The sequence below is a fragment of the Dermacentor variabilis genome, chromosome 1, assembly GCF_050947875.1.
Source record: "Dermacentor variabilis isolate Ectoservices chromosome 1, ASM5094787v1, whole genome shotgun sequence".
Taxonomy (NCBI): domain Eukaryota; kingdom Metazoa; phylum Arthropoda; class Arachnida; order Ixodida; family Ixodidae; genus Dermacentor; species Dermacentor variabilis.
The window spans coordinates 60,952,464-60,969,507 of NC_134568.1; the positions used below are offsets into that span (position 1 = coordinate 60,952,464).

The 17,044-nt window shown below is 44.6% G+C and overlaps 1 protein-coding gene across 1 annotated transcript in view; it reads left to right on the forward strand.

Annotated features, from left to right (window-relative positions):
* The window catches only part of LOC142578563 (maternal embryonic leucine zipper kinase-like), a 164,955-nt gene that overhangs the window by 8,517 nt on the left and 139,394 nt on the right, over nt 1-17,044 (forward strand). Inside the window, exon 6 of the mRNA XM_075687946.1 lies at nt 5,163-5,255. Within this exon, the coding sequence (XP_075544061.1) occupies nt 5,163-5,255 (93 nt within the window). The remainder of the gene's footprint in view (nt 1-5,162; nt 5,256-17,044) is intronic.

The following is a 17,044-nucleotide window of genomic DNA, read 5'->3' on the forward strand; positions in this document are numbered from 1 at the left end:
GCGAAGCATCGATTGCGATAGCAAATTAGTAGATGGCTATGCGAAGTAAAGATAGTAAAGAAGTAAGAAAGTTTTATCGGCCGTATGAAGTTTTAAACATTAGCTTACTAACTAAATTAACAAGCAGCGTGTCACGCATGCACAGGTAAACATGAACACATCTCGCGCGAAGTCGCTGTCGAAACGTTTGAGCGAGGAAGTGCGGCAGCAACAGCGATCGAATTGACCTTTATGCTGTCTCTTGCTTCAACACGAACTAAATGTCGAAAGCACAGCGCATACGAAGCTACCGGCACTGGGCTCACTTTGTCCATATCACAGATCCCCTTGAAGCTGAGGCCCGCGCGGGCGCGCACTTTGTCTACATCTCGGATTGCTTTCAAGATATGGCGCCCGCACCGTTAAAGGGCCCCAAGCAGCTTTGGCCCTATTGAGCTGACAAGCGCAGAGCATAAAATGTATGATAACGATTGTGTCTGCAAAGTATTACATCACTACGTGCCACGTAAAGATCCGAAATTTCAAAGCGAACGTTGTTTTCCCTTCTTGCGGCTGCCACGCTCCAAGCCGGAGGATGACGTACTCATGCTAGTGTGCCTACATACACGGGTTCGCACTGTCGTTGCTTGTGGTGAAGTGTGACTTCCAGAATTATTCAAGGCAACATCTGTTATTTGTGTAATATGTCGCTTGAATCGACGAATTAAAGCTTAAAAAATTAATAACACACAAACAGAATGTCTGCGTGTTCTTGTTTTACTTTGCACCGCAGCAAGAGAGATGTACTTCCGTTTCGTCTGCTTGTTCCCACATCGTGCAGTCCCATGTGCAGACATCGAAACTCGTTTCCTACTGTGTTCCAGCACGGGATCATGCTCTGTGATCCACTTGTGTCTGCCTCGGTATTCGTGTAGCACTGAATTATACGTATCGCTAGTCAGGTGTCCTCGTGCGCTGCGGGAAAGACGATCGCAACAGCGTGCGCACAATGCTGTCGGCGGAAGTGCGCCGCGGCGCAAAAAGCGAGAGAAGAAAAAAAACTAAGGCGGCGCCCGGGACGTGTGTGTCACGCAATCCAAACGTTCTGGTATGGGAGAACGCAGGGTAGGAATTTCGCTTGCTATGGCTAGACGGGGCATGTAGAGAGAGTGTCTCACTTGGCAGTGGAGCTTGGCTCCTGAAATCATGCGTTTGCAACACTGAAACATTTCTATCTCTGCTATTAATGCGCCGATTTGAAAATGTTTTGCGGCAGAACGCTTCCTGGAGGACACGTAACTTTCAGCGCATAGCCAAAATTTGCTATGGGGCCTGACGAGGGGCCCTTTAAAAGCAAACTTCGTTGCATTAATAAAATACAAAGAGCAAACTAAGGTTGAAATATGGTCCGTTATATCCGAAAGTTTGTTGTACGCAAGTCCGTTGTAACGAGCATAGACTGTATTAATTTCATGGGTTGGCAAGTATGAAAAGGTTGTAATACAAGAAACATGGCGCAGTAAGGACAAAGGAAAGATCGAGAAAGGACAAGCACTGGTAGTGCTGAAGGCGCTTTTCCTCTGTCAACTTGTCCCTTGTCTTTACTGCGCTGTGTTTTCTGTATTATGATGAATAATCAACACACCCAAACCTATTCCCTTCTGATGAAAAAGTTCTAGCACTTGCAGATGTTTCACTGTGGCAACAGGAGTAATGGGTTCTGCATTTTTGAAGTGCATTGTGCACAATTGTGAATGAAGTGGCGTACTTTACGCTTTCCACATGGCAGCACTATTTTTTTGCTAACAATAATTTTGTTTATAATATTCACTTCAACACTGAGCATACCTTAATAATTGGTAGCATTTGCTTTTCACTGGATTGGAGATGCCGGTGAATAACAAATGAATTTTACCAAAACATAACTCTGCAATTGCGCCAGCATGTGCATATGGATTTATAATGTGATACTTGCTGCTGAAGATGTTAGCAGGTTATAAAGGTCCCTTGTGTTACAAATGGTTGATTATATCAGCTAGAATAGGGCTGAAAGGAAAGCATTGTTTGCATATTAACACAGGGATACAAGGTTTTGTGGTTCTAAAGTGGAATGTACAGTGGTTGAGTGTACTATGGCAGTGGGGGGAGTATAATTTTCAGAAAAATGGTCCTAAATTTATTATCAAGTGCTAAAACGTTTCTGTATACCACTGTCTCTCTGCTGAGCTCTTATTGGCTTGTAAAAAAACACAAATACTTTTCAAAAGAAATGCAGCATATCATATACTATCAAGGAAAAGGGCAATAAATGAGAACAGAAGTTAAAAAATTCCAGCATGTTCTTGTGCTCAAAGATATCAAAACTCACTAGGTGGCACTGTAAAGAACCTATATTCTATATGTTGAGGTCTGATTGTTGGCGATAAGGTTTTCTTGACACAGATGTCGGAGACTTAATAACTTAAGTCTGTGTTTTCATTGTCGGTGTGTATATGTCAAGCTCCTCTAGCTGACTGAGCAGTCTAGGACCTGAACCCCTCTGCATTCGTATTGTGCCTTTGTTAAGCCACCCCAGTACAAAAGTTTGTAGGCCTATTGTATGGGAGCAGCCATGCTGGTGCACACGCAATGTGTAGTATCACTGGTGGTCGTGTGGTATCACTACAGCCCATTTCATTCGGGTCAGAGTTGGCCTTAGGTGCAAAATACATAGGGGATAGGTGGCAAAGCTTGCATTGTTTCAACTAACATGGCATAAAAAGGTCCACCCCATTCAACCTTTTGACAAACTAGCATTTTGAACATGTTAGCTGTTGTGGCTCTGAAAATGTGTGCTAGTTGGACTGAACTAGGGGGGGGTTTTAATAGTGATATTTCCTGATAGCATGTAAATAAGAGAAAAATGACCTCTGAATATTAAACTTTGGTATAACAAACTTCAAGTTAACGAAATTCTCGATATAACGAAGTTTTAACTTTCCATAACCTCTTGTCCACAGAACACCATGTATTTAGAACCTCAATATAATGAAGTGTGTTTGTGTGCGATGTCAATATACCGAAATTTCACTGCTGCCTCGAAGGAATGCCGAGACAATAAATGGAAACTTCTGCAGATGCAGATGGTCGAATGATTAAATTACAAGCGGCTACTCGCAAATGCACCTCTCAAATCGCGCGGCGCGCAACAAAAGCGACCGCCGAAATGGCACCACATCATGTTCGGTATAAATGCCAAGTGCAATAAGATCGTATGGCGCGCTGCACACTTTGTGCTTCAGGTGTGAGTGAAAGTTTGTGAGGGTGAGACAAAAAAAGATGGTGGCTTGACGAGTGCCGCCTCCCCATGCCAGGAAAGGGAAAGAAGGGGAACGGAGCGAGCTTGCAATAAGGCAATCAAGCGCGCGCGCGATGAGGCGGGGCAAAAGTTGGCACACATCGGTGTAAGCGCGACTGAGCGCATATGCAGCTGCACTCCCTGCTTTAGGGGTAATCTGCCGCGCTTGCAAAGAGTGGGTCTGCCGAGACGGCGTGGCATCATGTAAGCTGTCTTAGCACGCGTTTAGTATCGGAGGTTGCATAATCTCGAGTTTCGGTGACCCATTGGAGTGAGAGGCAGACGAAGCATTCGCTTACTCCTGCTGACGCTTTTCCTGATAGCTTCTCCCAGTGCAGGCGACGCTATCAGCCGCAGAGGCAGAGTGCATGCGAAAGTGTGGCTGGCTTCGTTTAATTCATACCGCCGAGAAGGTATCGTTGACAAACATGGCATGAAACCGTATCATTTTTCGCCGACTCCCAAATGTATCCAAATGAATTGTTTTCTCATTCGCATTTGCTTTTTTCTATTGCCCAATAATTTGGAAAATTCTGTGGCCCCTTTCCGTATAAGGAAAATCGATCGGCACCTGTACTTATTTGCATAAAAGGCCAAATTTCATTAGAATGAAATTTGATGTAACGAAGCAAATTACTGATTTTACAGACTTCGCTATATCAAGCTTTAACTGGTTTAACGGTATAAAGTTTGCATGGAGTGTGGTTGATAAAAAAGAATAGCTTATTTTCTATATGTGATACATGCATGCTGAGATCTGTTCTGAACTAGACATCCAGCCAACTAAAGTGCTTGTAAATGACAAGTGGTTTCAGTTGTCTAGTGTGCCATGACAATGATAGCAATGAAACAAGGGAACAGCACATGACCACATGCATTTAGATTGTTGTGTTGGTTGAGGGAGAGAAGTGCATTGCCCCATGGTACTGTACATTGTTTTTAAAAGATACAAACATGGCGAGAGTGGGAAAATATCCTTCACTGAAAAATGCTTCCTTAAACCTTACGCAATCTCCAGCACTATGTGCACAATAAGACTGCACACGTGGACCCACCAGCTATCTAGGCTCACCCAGTTAGTCTTTGCACCTGCTGCAGATTACCTCCAAGACAGGATGTGCGGTTCTCGTATGCGCTGAGCTGTGCCGACAGCCATCCACATCCAAGCTAGAGGAAGAGATGCATGCTCACCTAATCCCCTCGTCTTGAGAATGCACTAGAGGAAGGCACCCATCAAGCCACCATTCTCCTTGGCTCTCCCTCACACTTTTCCTCGCACCTACAGTGCACGTTGTGTGGGACATGAGAGGGTCTTATCATAATTGGACATTATATGGAACATCATAGAGAGAGAGTCTTGTGTTTAGTACTAGTACTGTTACTTGCATTTATCAGATGCTGCTCTGCATCGGCGGCAGCTCTCTGTCACGTGGTGCACGATTCGCGAGGTGCATTCTTGAATTCAGCAACCACATGTTATTCAACCATTTGACCATCTGCAGCCACACCAGTTTTCATTTATTGCCCCAGTGTTATTCCTGTGGGGGGTAATTTTGTTCTATTGAAATTGTATATAAATGCACTTAGTCATATTGGGATCAAAATACATTGTATTCTATGGACAAGTTTTAACTGTTATATCGAGAATTTCATTATATTGAAGTTTGCTATATCAAGGTTTAAATGTATTTGCACACTCCTAGCCTGAACAATTTACATAGGGAAAAAGGTGTCTCAAGACCAGTGCATGCTTATCTATAACTGTCATGATACTGGTTGTATTTAGCTGTTCCTGAATTTTGTGGGCTTCCTGAAAAGAGCACATTTTGCTTCTTTATCATCACAGGGGGGAATGGCTACAAGCTTGGAGACATGCTGTGGGAGCCCTGCGTATGCTGCGCCTGAGTTAGTCATGGGCCAAGAGTATATTGGGTCCATGGTGAGAGCCCATCAATTGCATTTTGGCTTTAAGCAGTTTACGCTTCATTTTTTTTCCCCTGTGCTTTATTGTGGTGGTGGCACAGTGGCTTTGGCATTGCGCTGCTAAGTCCAAAGGCGTGGGATCAAATCCTGGCCACAGCGGCCGCATTTCGATGGGGGGATACAAGAATGCTCGTGTCTGTGCATTGGGTGCATGTTAAAAAGAGATGAGGCACTTCAAAACACATTGTCATTTTTTAAACAATTTGAATGAAATTAGCATGGTTCATGTATTTTTACCAGCTGATTTAAAGAATGCAATTTTTTTCCATGATAAATACTTTTTATGATATCCAAAACAGGATAGTCTTTGTTTAGTGCCTAATTAGCTAATTAACAGCAACTTGCACGGCAACGTTCAGCACACGAAATCAATTCTGAATGTTCATAGTGTGTTCTAAGCTATAAATCGTTGCTTTAGGCCATTTTGAACCAAAGTTATAGGTTGTCAAACTTAGTAAGAAAACTATCAAGTTGACCATAAGTAATATTATCAAGGTGGGCATTTATTATGACTTGCAACCAGGAGGGGGAAGATTGAAACTTACCCCCCTTTTCAGAAACGGAAAGTTTCAGGAGGTGGGCTCTGAAAGAGCAACATGGATGAAAGGGAAACCTTCAATATAAACGCAAGGTGAGGGTTAGCAGAGGTGGGGAGGGAGGTATCATGGTGGTGATACTCTTCCATGCACAGAATATTGAGGCCTCATTCATGGCATGCCTCTACCTCGTTCCAGATCATGTTAACTGTGACTGTTGAGAGGGGGGGATCAGCGCTAAAAATTTTGCACACAGTTATAGATAGGACGAGCGCATGCATAGAATTTGGGGGCATTGTCGCTCCCCACCAGGCCTTTGTCTTTGAAAAGCTTCTCATTTCTGGTACTTGACCAAATTGTCCACCACGCTGCGCGGAAGAAAAGCATTTCGAAAATATTGACTTGCTTGTCTAGGAAACTCATACTAAGCATCCCCCCCCCCCTTCTTTTTCTTTCCCTTGTATTTGACTTCTATTATGTTAATAAACTTGAGAAGAGCTTGAGCAGCTGTTCAGAATGAAAACAGGGCAAGAAAGAAAGACCTACAGAACGCTGATTTATGCACAGCAAAATATATTCAGGATGGGGGTGCTGGGCCAGGAAAGCTAAAAAACTGCCACAACAAACAGGTGGGAAGGCAGGTCGATGGATGGCCTCGAAGTCCATGCAGAAACAGAAATATAGGAATGTTAGGGGCCACTGTACCTTTTAACAACCTCGTGAATGTTGAGTGCAACAGTAACTAACAGAAAAGAATTTTAAGAAGGGGAGTGAGGTTATGGATACGAGGACGGGGGTGAAGTGACGCACATGAAAGGCTTCAAGAACGAAGCTGGCGGATAATTATGGACATAGGGTGAGCGTCTTTTCACTACCCGATCGCTCAACACCAGACTGCTGAGGCCAGTCACCCACCTGAGGCTCACCTACCCTGTCATAACACGTACTGCTTGCTGCAGAGAGCCCATCCTAACTAAATGTCTCTGCAATTTTCGGAATCTGTCGAAAGTGTCGTGTTTCAGGATTCAGAAAGTGTCGTGTGTCTGCACTTCGTTAGGAGACACGACACTTTCAAATCTCTCGCAGCTACTGGCCCTTATTGTACTGTGAAGTGCGGATGCCATAATTTTACTTATTTTACTGAGAACTACGGATGCCTTGCTTTGGACTGTCTGCCTAATCCATTCCCGAGTGTAGTCAAATACAATGAAACATTGTTAAACTGTAGTTGGCCGGAGGTCGGAAAAGTACATATTAAACGCTAGTACTGTTAACCGAAGTAGCACGAGATAGCCCACTTACCTGTCAAAACGGAACTCGGAGAGAGCGCGATGAAAGGGCAAAAACGTGCAGTAATAATTAACTTCGTGCAACAAAAAGTCTTATTTTCGTTTCATGCTGCGGTGGCCTAGCAGCGATGACAGCGACCTCAAACTCAAAGCTGTGAGCCAGCTTTTCAGCCAGCCCCCTCTTCTCGCCAAACACTCGCATGGCAGATTCCTCGTTTGCGTTGCCGTGCACGGGCGCGGTAGCGCTGCAGAAGTTGCGGGGCACCTTTTTCATTCCGGCGTGCTGTTCTTGTCGCGACAATTGCATTCATGAGGCTCACGTAATGCACACCTTCTGCCACTGCCAGGCCTGGATGGCCTGTGCTGTCGCTTTCCATGTCGTCCTCATCACTGTCGTTAGGTGACACTGCGGCAAGAATAGAGTCAATGATGGCGAAAAGTCGAACCTCGTAACCGACATCTTCTCGCGGTTGCAGTAGCGCTGCCAAGCAAGTTCTTTGCATTCCGAATGCCACACACCGTAGTCAACGGTACATCCCTGTCACGTGCCACTGCTGATTTCTTTATGCCACAATCAGTAGCACGAACGATGTCCAATTTTTCTTCTCTGCTGAGCACTCGGTGTTTTATCTGAGCTTAGGCATGACGCAAGTCTTAGCTTGCGCGACACCACAACCACGGCCACAACGCTCTCTCGCACGGCGCCGAAATGATGTCATTCTGATCTCTGAGGCTTGTTGTTCTGCTAGGCTGCCCAATGGGGATGACGCTCCGCCGTGATTACACGACAAAAAGTCTAAACGCTGTGTGCTAACCCGATACATGCACAATAAACTGGTACGGTTTATGCAGATGCAGAACGCATTATGTTCAACGGCTGCTGATTCGGAGATTGACTTTATAATTTTAAAGCAGAACTACTGTTTGAGTGGGTACAGCTTAACAAGGTTTTTCTGTAACAATATGCGTCGCACAGTGGCGTAACCAGAAATTTAGTTTGGGAGGGGGCTCACGCTAGAGCTCGGCCTCCTCCTTACAGAATTTGTCGAGGGATCAAATGCATGAATAAAAACTGCATTACCATTGCCAAAGATGCTGCAAACGAATTCTTGGACACTGCACGCTTTCAAGACTAGTAAAATGTGTTTTTTCATAAAGGAATGTATTTGCATGTCCCAAAAATTGTGCCAGAAATAACTGATATCAATGCTTCCATGATTTTTGTCTATTTAATAAGTAAAGAAAATATGACACGAACTTTAGAACTATATCAGTTCAAAACCAGCAAAGCAGTGCATATCGCTGATATGGTAAATTTAAAGGCTGTGAAATGAACAAGTTGAGGACAAATATTTTTCAAGGACTTTGTTTACATTTTTGTACATATGCAATGGCCAGGGGAAAATCTCAATGACGCTGTCCTTCGTTCCAGTGCATTGCACAGGAGCAGCTTTCACCGGTCATGTATTGTAATTGCACCGAAATTATAGTCGCAACAGAGATCGCATATAAAAAGCAGGAGTTCTGCAAAATGCGAAGATACAATGGAATAGACAAATGCGAAGATAAAGCTTGATAAAGACCGAAAAAGTGTCACAGGAAACAAAGTTCACTGCATGTATCCACAAAACCTCGCAACAAGATATTTAAATATACATATAAGTCTCCAATAAATGTACGTATCTAAACAAAAATCACTGTATAAAGGGTGTTTCACCTAACTTTAGCCAGAGTTTAAAAATATGCCGATGCACTCTAAGATGACGCGAGCAAATACATGCATATTGCTCACTTTTGTATATAGTGTGTCAAGATATTTTTTGTATTTAGCTTAATGAGATTTTTAGTCAAGATTAATTAACCAACTTCTGAAGTAACGAAGCTAGGAAAGAAATCCCACTTAGAAATTTACAGAGCGGTTTACAAAACATCCGAATAAACAGTTTCTCTATTTCTATCTATTAAGTATTAGTGTTTTTCAGCTTACTGCTGATGCCCGCGAAATACAAAACGCCACGTGACATGCCCGCTTGCGCGACGTGATTGCACTGCTCCCAAACGTTCTGCATACAAACAGCCATAGGCACGCTGCCGCTTAAAAGGCGACGAGGCAGCGATGTAGGCGTTGGCTGTGCCATTTACGCCAGCGATGTACTCCACTCGCAAAAGTTAGTTATAGCGATAAGCAGACACAGCGGTTATCGCTTGTGTTGCCGAAAGCAACACCTCCATCATTTCGCGATAGCTGTAAGCAAATTCAACATCCCCAAAAAAAACCTCAGTTTTCAGAAGGCTAAAAATGGTAGAATAAGAGTATCCTAAATGGCCGGACGCAGTCTTTCACTGAATTTATGTTTATTTTTTATGCGCTTTCACCGCAAGTGCTCGAAGAGGTCATCTTCTGCAGTGATACAACACTGAGATCTTCTGAGAGGGCTTGCTGTCGCTGCCTTGAGCACTGTCGGTGAAGTGCTGTGGCAGACTTCAGTTATCTTCTCCTGTAAGGCTTCTGGTGTCGTCGTCATCCATATATGTCATCCTTAATATAACCCCACAAGGGAAAGTCAAGAGGGTTGAGGTCGGGTGACCTTGCAAGCCACAGGACAGGCCTGTTTCTCCCTATTTATTGCCCTGGGAAGGTAACATCAAGCCATGCTTGTGCTTGACTGCAGCTGTGGGTCGGGGCCCTGTCGTGTTGATACCACATTGCGTCAAGCCGGGCTAGTGGCATGTTGCAGCAGAAGTCTTCAACCGGCTCTCAGAGGAACTCACTTGCATACCTCTTGCCGGTCAGAGTGTTGTTAAAGAACACTGGGTCAATTACTGTGCTGTCACATGTTCCGCACCAAATGTTAAAAATCCACTGATATTCTTGGCGGGATCTTCCTAGCCAGTGGGGATTTCGCTCACTCCAATAGTGTGCGTTGTGGATATTTACTTGACAATTTCGGTAAAAGTTCGCCTTGTCAGTCCAGAGGACCTTGATGAGAAAGTCAGAATCCTGCTCCTCCGGAATCAAAATGCAATTCGCAAAGTCGAGTCTCTTTTGGACACTCTCCTCCAGGCACTTGAGTTGGACACACCGAGCTGTGCGCTCACACTGCGCATGCTAGCATGTGGATTAGCCACCATGAAAGACAAAACGTTGGAGCGAACCTCATTATTTATGACAAGCTCTGTGCCTCCTTCTTCTGAAGCTGCCGGTTTGCTTCAGCGACTTGTAGGTGTTGAATATTGTCATTGGGTTTGGTCGCGTGCCGGGGTACCAGCTTTGAAATATTCTTGCAGCCTGCCGTCACTGTCTGCATGCAGCTACTAGGGCAAGGATCATGTCTGCTTTTTCCTCGTTGGAAAAAGGCATCACGAAATTGCTTGCGCTTTAGCAGCCGATGCACGATAGTCTGTTTATCGGTGTCTGGAACTACCACCACCACATCCGTCAGTCGCTTTACGCAGCGCAAGCGATAACGGTTGCTATCTTAAATCGAACAGCCAATGCTTGCGTCGCTGCCCCGTCGCTATTTAAGCGGCAGCACACCTATGGCTGTTTGTGCGCGAAACGCTTGGGAGCAGTGCAATCGCGACGCGCAAGCGGACATGTCCCGTTGTTTTTTTTTTGTATTTCGTGGGCATCCACAGTAAGCTGACAAACACTAATACTTAATAGATAGTAAGACAGAAACTATTTATTCGGATGTCTTGCAAGCCACTCTGCAACATTCTAATTGGAATTTTTTTCCTAGCTTCGTTTCTTCAGAAGTTGGTCAATTAATCTTGACTAATTATCTAATTTTATCTAATTAAACAAAATACAAAAAACAGTGTGATGCACTGCATACATAAGTTAGCAACATGCATTTGGCCGCGTCGTCTTGGAGTGCATCGGCACATTTTTAAACTCTGGCTAAAGTTAGCTGAAACACCCTGTATAATGCATCAAACAAGGCAAATAAACATGTTGCTTAATTGTAAATTGATAGACCACAGAATCCTAAGGCCCACCTTCCCTCCCTCCGCTCCCCCCGATGCATCGTGTGTGATGGAAGGCGGCGCGGTTCCTCCCCGCTTTTCTCCGTTGCACACACTAGACTGATTCACCATCATCGGCTCACCTCATCTCCCCCCCCTCCCCCTACGCTTTCACTTGCACATACAGCATGCGGCGAGCGGTGACGAGATGTTATTGCCCTTGGACTTCATACAGAACACGACGGTGATGACATGAATGCGCCTTTGAGTGTCCATATAATTGGTATCCCAATAATACAATAGGAGTATCCTGCAACTGAAGATTCCTGTGGCCCATTACTTTCTGTAAAAGTGCGACAGGTCGTTGCGCCGCGTCAATGTCTTTCTTTTCTTTTGTGGGGCGGGGGAATGGAAATGAAAAAGCGCAAAGGAAAGCATGTTGGCCACAATCGAATGCCTACATTGGGCACGTAATACGGCTGCCGTAAGAATATCGAAGAAAATGTGAGACGCTTGGTCTTCAGAGAACAATACGCATGTTGCTCGTTATCCTGCACTGGTGTGACTAAAGTCTTTCCGGAGAGGTTGCGATAACATCGAAATGAAGGTGATGCCCTCAAGCGAACACGTTGCAATTCATCGAGTCCCCACAGTGGTGGCAACGAACGACCATTGTTTAATTTTCTCGTCTGCTAGCCAAAAAGCGTCCAAAACTCTGAGGCCAAAATCCACTCGGCCAGAGAAAAACGAAAATACACACCGAAGTGCACCACGGGGTTGTCAGGGCAACACATGAAAAACACATGACATCTGGCTGGCTCTGGCAGCCAGCGGGTAGTGAGAACAAAAAAAATGAAGAGGCTCAATGTGTTCTTGCGAATAAAAAACCAAGTAGAAAAATATAAGAACATAGTTACCTTTGCTGGCTTTAGTGTCTTGACATGGATGCTTTGGTGCAGGTGAAAAAAAAATTTTGATATTATTTTCTGTGACATGACGGCACGAATGAAACACCACAACGCTTCGTCTCAACGGACCTGATAACTTGCCTGATAGTGTGTTGATTTAGCTTGTCTTGTATGTTCCGGTTTTTACGACTTTAGAAAAGTCAATGCATCTTTGGGGTCAAATGTTTATAACAACAGTAAACCCACGAAGTTCCCGAAATGAAAATCTAAAGCCCGACTTTGTAAATGTCAGTGCACTTTTCGTATGAAAAGTTTGTGATCTTAAAGAGACCCTGAAATGATTTTGACGATTTTCTACAAACGTACAGAGTTGTTAGAGTAAGTCCTTGTGATCATTAATTCACGTCTCTAAGTGCTCCGCGTAAAGTGTGTAATTTATTATAAGGTTTTAAAAATGTACATAGCTGCGGATTGCAGCACTCTGCTCAGTGAAATTTTCAGCCGCCTCTACCCATATAACGTAAATCACCCAATTGACGTCATGTGGGCGAGCTACTCGATTGGCTGCCCAGGGCGCGTCATCGATAATTTTTCCACCTTTATGGCGAACAAACGATGTTCGTAATAGTTAGAATGTTAGTTAATTTGTTTCTATAAAAAGAAAGTAACAGAAAGAGAATGCACAAGAGCAATTTCTCTCTACACTTAAGCACTTCCAGCACACCGCAAGCGTCATCTGCTTGTGTTATGCACTCTATTTTGACGAGAGCTCCGTGGTCAGAGTCGGTCTCGGTCTTTTCGCGAGCACTATGACTTGACTTTGTTGCGTTGTGAACTGCAAACGTAGTGACTGGCAATACATCAAGCTGCGACATCGTGTCCCCCTGCAAGGCAGCAGACGTGTGGACTGGCTGCAGCGCATCGGGCTGCCGCTATCCTATCGGCGCCAGGATTTGCGCGTTTGCGGCCGTCACTTTACACCGGAAGATTACTAACACAATAGCGTTTCGCGAGTCCGGTATTAGGGTAAACGCAAGCGTGAGGGGACAGGTCCTGGCTGTGTCCCCTTGCGTGTCGTTTTACACGAATAGCGCAAACGTGAATTGTCTGCACAGTGCAGTCACCTGATGGCACAGAGCTCAACCACACACAGTAGCAGTAACAAAATGTATTCTTCTTTGCTGCTGGTGTAAAGCTTTTGTAAATGTTTAAAATGTTTTACACTTGGTTAGAGCAATATTAGCTCTTTGTTTGGCTGGTCAAGCTCTGTGCCAACGAGTGGCTGGACCGTGGAGACCGATGAGGCAGCTCATGTACGTCTATGCTAAAGTTCCTTCATCAGCTTGAGTTTATGCCTCCACCGTTCCGTCGAAATGCCCAGCTAGCCTGTGGTTACTGGAATACCAGACACGTTCAGTGCTGCAACAGAATGCTCGCAACGCACGCTGCTTCGATAGCTCTCACTTTGGGTCGACTGCCAAGCATCTGGCAGAGAGTTTGGAGAGGCTTCGAGCGCTCGCTCCTAGAGAACCGGAAGTCGACGACAAAACGTGCCGCCATGACGCAGAGCCAGTGAAGGCAGAGCTTAGCCCCGATCACTCAGTGAACGAGTTGAGGAGAAAATGCATGACTATGGAGGAGGGTAACTTGTAATCATCCGTAACTCTCTTAATATGAGACATTTCACAGAAATTGTGGTGCGAATGATTAACTTTACTGTACCCTACATGTCTACAAAATTTGTCCAAACCGTTTCAGGGGCCCTTTAATACCCATAATGTTTCGGAATTGAAATCCATACGCTCCGTAGATTCCGCGAGGTGCCGCGACAAGCCTGCTCGCCATCAAAATGTCCTTGAAACTTTGTGCTCGGATGGGGCTCTTTGCGTTATGACTCCAGGTGCATGGGCACTGCCACAACATTCAGGCAGAGTTCACAATCTTCGCGCCGAAATGTGTTTTCGAGCGTGAAAAATACATTCTAGACAAAATCCAGAATGATTTCAGACACTGGAGGTTTCTTTTGGTCGGCGGTGCATGCCAGCACGAGAAAATTTGGTGGAGGGGGGCGGGGTGGAGGCTGAAGCCCCATAAGCCCCCGCCCCTGGTGTCTCATGAGGACTACAATACCATGATCTCAAGTTACTTCCAAACATCTCTTCAAATAAGTCAGACAGCAGGTCACCGAAAGTGAGTGAAACTTGCATCATATGATAATATCGAAGTTCTAGCGCCAATGCAAGAAGTGTTTGTGGGAATTTGTGAATTCATATGCCCAGTTTCCTCATAGAACCAAATCGTACGATCAACATAAATGCATGCGGACCATCGGAACAGTCACACCTCAGGCAATGGGTTAGATCACTGGTGTTCACATAAAAGAAAACGAAGATTTCAGTCTTTTATTGCTTCTACACTGTCGCTGATTAGACCCCGAGAAGGTGAGGCTGACACATGCAGTGAAACCTCGTTAAACTGTAGTTGGTTGGAGCTTGGAAAAAGTACGTACTAAACGGTAGTACTGCTTAATTGAAATAGCATGAGATCGTCCACTGTCAAAAATGGAAGTCAGAGAGTGCGATGAGAGGGCAAAAAGCCTGCAGTATTTATTCACTTCGCCCGACAAAAGTCTGCTAGTTTCATTTTTTTTTTATGCCGTGGCGGCCTAGCAGCGACGACAGCGGCCTCAAACTTGCTGAAGCTGCTAGCCACCTTTTCAGCGAGCCCCTTTTTTTCGGCAAATACTCGCATGGCAGATTTCATGTTGGCATTGCATATTCTCCGTGCGTAGGCGTGACAGCTCTGCAGAAGTCGCGGGGCGCCTTTTTCATTTCATGGTGCCGTTCTTGCCAGGACGATTGCATTCATGACGCTGATGTAGCATGTATCTTCTGGTACTGTTAGGCCTGCATCGCTCGTGCTGTTGCTTTCCATGTTTTCCTCATCACTGTCGTTAGGCAACACTTCGGCAACAACAGAGGCAACGATGGCAAAAAGCCGAACCTCGTAGCCAACATCTTCCCGGAGTCGCAGCAGCGCTGCCAAACAACTGCTTCACATTCCAAATTCCACACACCATAGTCAACAGTAGATGCCTGTCATGTGCAGCGCCGACTTCTTTGTGCCATGTTCGATAGCACGAACGATATCCAATTTTTCTTCTATGCTGAATACCCGGTGCTTTTTTCCGAGCTTCGACATGACGCGAGTCCTTGCTTACATGACGTCGAAATGTGTTTTCCCGCGCAAACGCACAGGGTGCTTGGAGGCCATTGTTCTGATCTCTGAGGCTTGTTGTTCTGACGAGCTGCCCGCCTGATGAGGACGACACATCGCTGTGATTGCGCGACGAAAAGTGGATACACTATGTGTTAACCAATACGTACGCAATAAGCTGGCACAGTTTATGCATATACAATACGCATTATGTTCAATGGCCGCTGAGTCAGGGATTTTACTTTACTACTTTTAAAATGAAGCTACTGTTTAAGTGGGTATGGTTTAACGAGGTTTTACTATCTCTAAGCAAACGCAATTTTTAGTGCAGCTGGCTACATACTCCAAGAAAGGAAGACCTGCTTGAAGCCGTAGAGTCTGGGCAACCTGCTGTTTTTGCACAAGAATATATAGATTATTGCCTTTTGCTGGCCTTTGTACTGTCCTATTCTTGGGGCATCGTTTTCAGATGCAGTCTTCTTCTATCACTGCATGTTATTTTAAGTGTATTTTCTATCTTTATTTCATAAGAAAGGGAGCAACCTTTTATCTGGAATAGCCTGAAGCATAATGTGTGGCAGCTTGATTATATCATTTATATTGTGCGTTGTGATTATGTTTTCATGTCGAAGTTAGAATATGAATGATTTACATTTCATCTGCTTGTGCTTGCTGCAACCAATTATTAATGAAGAGCCTCTTTTAAGAATTTTTGTAATCATTATTGTTTACAACGTGAAGTGTAAACAAGAGCATTAAAGAGAATGCCCTGGATTTGTTTCTATCCACTTCTTCATGTTAGTTTTGTTTTCATGTTTTTTAATGTTTTATTGTCACTATACTTTATTGAACTAATGACTTCACATGCATCACATAAGCGAATATTTCATTTATATTCTGGCGTATTATGTGCCAAAACCACGATGTGATTATGAGGCGCACCATAGTGGGGACCGGATTTCGACCACCTGAAGTTCTGTAACATTCAATTAAGTCTAAGTGTGCAGGTGTTTTTTGCACTTCGCCCCCTTTGAAATGCAGCTGCCTGAAGTTAAACCCGCGTCCTATAGCTTAGCAGCGCAACAGCTTAACCGCTAATCTACCGCCCCTGGTAAAGCAAAATTTCAGTGGATGAACACACCAGATTTTCCATCTGATCACCCACTACAAAGGGCAAGGCACCAATAATAATGATCATCAACAAATTTCCTTCCGCATGCCCCTGCCCGGGCCTGGTCATACACACACCAGCCCTGGCTAATCTTAGAAATAAACGTCTGGGCCCGGGTTTGGAACCACAGGCCCCGGCTGGGCTAGGTCATGTCAGGCACATCACAAACAAAGCTAACCGCACCCTTGGCTATCTACGATGTAATATCGCACTTTCTCCGCCCTCCGTTAAGTTATTAGCATATCAATCTCTTGTAAGACCTAAGTTGGAATGTGCATGCGCGATCTGCGACCCTCATCAACACAACCTTAGCAAGACACTCGAGTCGGTACAATATCGTGCAGCCAGATTCTTGTTTTCTGACTACTCATATCATACAAGTGTCGCACAGTTAAAATTAAAGGCTAATCTTCCCAAACTAGATAGGCACCGCAAAACATTCAGACTTTGGCTTTATCATAAGCTGTACCATACCCTCCCTCCTGACAACACGCTTATCAAACCAGCATACAGGCTTCCAAGCCGTATCAGCCACCATAAAGCAGTTTACCCGCCACATGCTCAGAGAACTGCTCATCTTCATTCCTTCTTTTTTCAAACAGCCATCGATGGAAAAAATCTTCCAGTCAGCGTCATTATTCATGATGATCCTGCGC